We start from the raw sequence: 3,395 nt of genomic DNA, 5'->3' as shown, positions 1-3,395 counted from the left end.
ATCTTATTTGGGTCATTCATGAAAAAGTATTACTTTTTATGCTAAGAGTATTACTTTTATTGTGAATATCGATAGGATTGACATGTCTAACAGATAAAGATTCGTAAGACCGTCTCACAAAAAAACTACTCCAAATAAATGAGTTAAATCGATTCATATTTAAAAAAAAATAATATTTTTTATAAATTAAATCGGATTAAAATTTATTTCATAAAATTAATATATAAAACTATATCACATTGTACCATTTTTTTTTTTAAAATTAATGGGTATGACCAACCCATGTATAGATTTGGCCACCAGCAAGAATTTATTGGATATTTGAAATTGATGATTCACGCGTAACGCCATTCAAGAGTCCAGACGTGAGAAATACATTGGATTTCACGTACAACAACTCCTAAACACCTTGAACTTGGACACTTTTTAAATTTTTTTATTTTATATTTTAAAAAGTCTAAATAAAGTCCTTGGGATTGATTGATATTTGATTCAAACAGCGCCATCCTTCATCAATCAACTAGTGCTTGTGGAATCTTCAGTTCAATATTCCTTCTCTTCCCTCTTTTAATTTAATTTTTATTCATCTTTTACATCATTTAGTTAACCGTATTTAGCGGAATTATTTAAAAATTGTATCGTTAAATAATAACTAAATAAATAATACATTTTTTATGAAATTATCTTATATATCTTTATTAGTAAGTCGAATCAATCTTATTTATTTTAAAATAATAAATAACATTTTTAAAAAAACGCCATGTCGAAAAAAAGAGAAATGTCGATTTCCTGACATTAAATGACAAACTACATAACGTTTCAACCAAATTCACTCACCCTTCAGCCTAAAGTTCGTGGAGTGGAGGGTGAATGAATTTGGTTTGAAACGCTCCGTACTTTGATCTTTTTTCGTGTCTTGTTATTTAATATCAAAAAATCGACATTTCTCCCTGTCCGACATGACGTCTTTTTAGCTGCACTTGTTACTCTCACGCCCTTAAATTACCACGCCCGATACGATATTTTTTAAGACGGGACGGACGGACTTTCGATAATGCAAACTAATGAACGATTCAACGCTCAAAATCAAATAGATGGAATTTTTTTAAAACTTGACTACTACTTCTTTTGTTAAAAGATTTGCTGGAAAAATGGGAGGTTAATAAAATAGAAAAAATATGAAAGTCAGTGAAGAAAGAAAAAAGAATTCTTACAATTTATGGGTAGATAGATATTAACAACTAATTTTGTCCTCGAGGAATTCAGAAAAATAAAGAGAATTCCTTAGGCATGCGAGCGAGAATCAGGAGATATTAACGTGCAGACTGGCCGTTCTGATGGAGTTGCAGACGGGGCAAGCTTGAAGAGATGACCCACATACACTGCACAGGCACAGATGCCTGCATGGAAAAAGTAGTACGCACGACTCCTCTTTCCCACAGCTCCTGCACATCCTATAGCTTCTTTGGTGTTTGTCCCCGCCTGCCTCCTTCAAGTTGCGGCCGAAGCACGATTGAGAATCGTCCGCCGTGTGGTGTTGTTCGTCTTCGACTTGGGACAGGACTTGTTGAAGATCAGATCTTAGAGCGTTCGCCGTGGCTTCGTTGCTTTGTGCCAAATCCCTCCAGATTTGGTTTTCCATCGATAGCGATTTCACTCTCTCCTCCAGTGCCCAGTTTAGCTCTACAATCTTTTTCAGTTCGTCTTCTTTTGCTCTCAGTTTGCTCGTTATGTTTTCTTTCACTGCTTCCGCGATTCGTCGGGAAAATCTTCTGTGACTTTCTTCCATTTCCATCCTCACTTTCTCCGCCTAAATTTTTATTTTTCGAGAGGTGATTTGAAATAAAGATGAAGAAATTAAACCAAGAGATAATATATATATCGGAACATACATGTTGGGAGATGAATCGATCCATTTCCATTCTTTTCTGGTGGATCTGAAGCGTGATATCTTCACCTAGAAAATTGAAAGAAGTGCAACGATTATTCGCATTCTGGTTCTGCGCTACGTTCGGAAACGATGACAGTATTGGATTGATATTTGATTCTCTCGAACGCTTCCTCGAAACGCCGAGACAGTTATATGATTTCATTGCCGCGGATTTGGCCGGAAAAGTATCCGCTAACGTCGAGCAGTACATAGGTAAAGCAGCATCCGTCGCCGTGGTGATTCCAGATAACGGAGCCACAACTCCATACGTCATCTGAGCTCCAAACGCGCTTCCATTTCTTTCCTCGCTGTTCACCANAAAAAAAAAAAAAAAAAAAAAAAAAAAAAAAAAAAAAAAACTCAAATTTCTTCTCTGCAAGCCCATCAAGAAAACGAAAACAAAACCCTTGAAGAATAACAGAACATACTGATTGCCAAGAACCGGTGGACGAAACAGATTGAGATGCCGAGCTTCAACTGCCATTAAAAAATCTTGGTTTTCTTTGAGGGAAGTGAAGGAGAGGCTATCTATATTGTAACTTGCATGTAAATCTATCTCTCAGCTCGCGACAGATGGAATTGAGAGGTGGAGAGAAGGTGAGGGAAAATGAAATAGAATGAGAAGTGGAAATGATGGATTCCATTTTATCATGTTTGTTATATATCTGTCATTTGATATTTTCATTTTAGATCAGATATTAACGCTTTATTTGTTTGATCCACAACTTATTTAAAAATACTTATATATATATATCTTGAAATACGTATTTTCCTGATTTCAAAATTTTAATACGCTGATTTTTGGGGAAAAAAACAATAAAAGAAATAATCTTGTAAACGATGTTGGGCCTGTTAGAATGACAAGTAGAAATGATCCTGATTTCAAAATTTTAACTTGCTGATTTTAATTTGCTGCAATTAAGGGCATGCTTAGAGTTAGGACAGTCCCACGTAATTAGTTTACAATAGGGGTTCCATTATTTTTACTTATTTTTCTAATTTATTTACTGTTCAGTAAATAATAAGACCAGATTTTATGATTTTAAAAAATAATCAAATTATCATTTGGTGATGGAGCGAGAAAAATGATCCATTATATCCTTAATAGGTGATGTTGATGAAAAACGTGGGGCTGTTGGGAGGTTTGATCTTGTTTTGGAAGTTCGGACTAGAACTTCGGACTTGGAAACGCAAACAAGAACGTTATAATGTGGTCGGAAAGTTGTTTGGCGTACCTCCTCCTACTCTCAAGTTAGATAATAGGAAAATAGAGAGAGTACTGTGTGTTCAGAATGAGAGAATTTATGAATGAATATACAATAACCGGAACATGGTATTTATAGGAGAAGAGTCACTATACGAGTACAATTCTCCGACGACTAAAACTCTTATATTTGTAGGATTCTAAATGTATTGGAATTCTTCCCATGTTTGACTCTAGATCCTCATAATCTTAGACAAAGTT

The 3,395-nt window shown here is 34.9% G+C and overlaps 1 protein-coding gene across 1 annotated transcript; it reads right to left on the bottom strand.

Annotated features, from left to right (window-relative positions):
• Positions 1-1,234: 1,234 nt before the first annotated feature.
• LOC140989477 (probable BOI-related E3 ubiquitin-protein ligase 3) lies at positions 1,235-2,580 on the bottom strand. Its single transcript, XM_073458705.1, has 2 exons — positions 1,893-2,580; positions 1,235-1,810 (listed from the first exon to the last, which is right to left on the bottom strand). Exons 1-2 carry the CDS (start codon positions 2,412-2,414, stop codon positions 1,304-1,306), a joined length of 1,029 nt encoding a protein of 342 aa, XP_073314806.1. The 5' UTR covers positions 2,415-2,580; the 3' UTR covers positions 1,235-1,303.
• Between the last annotated feature and the right edge of the window lie 815 nt (positions 2,581-3,395).

Source organism: Primulina huaijiensis, chromosome 1, assembly GCF_012295235.1.
Source record: "Primulina huaijiensis isolate GDHJ02 chromosome 1, ASM1229523v2, whole genome shotgun sequence".
In the NCBI taxonomy this organism is placed as follows: domain Eukaryota; kingdom Viridiplantae; phylum Streptophyta; class Magnoliopsida; order Lamiales; family Gesneriaceae; genus Primulina; species Primulina huaijiensis.
The sequence above is the reverse complement of the archived record's forward strand: the minus strand, read 5'-3'. Positions and strand labels throughout refer to the sequence as shown.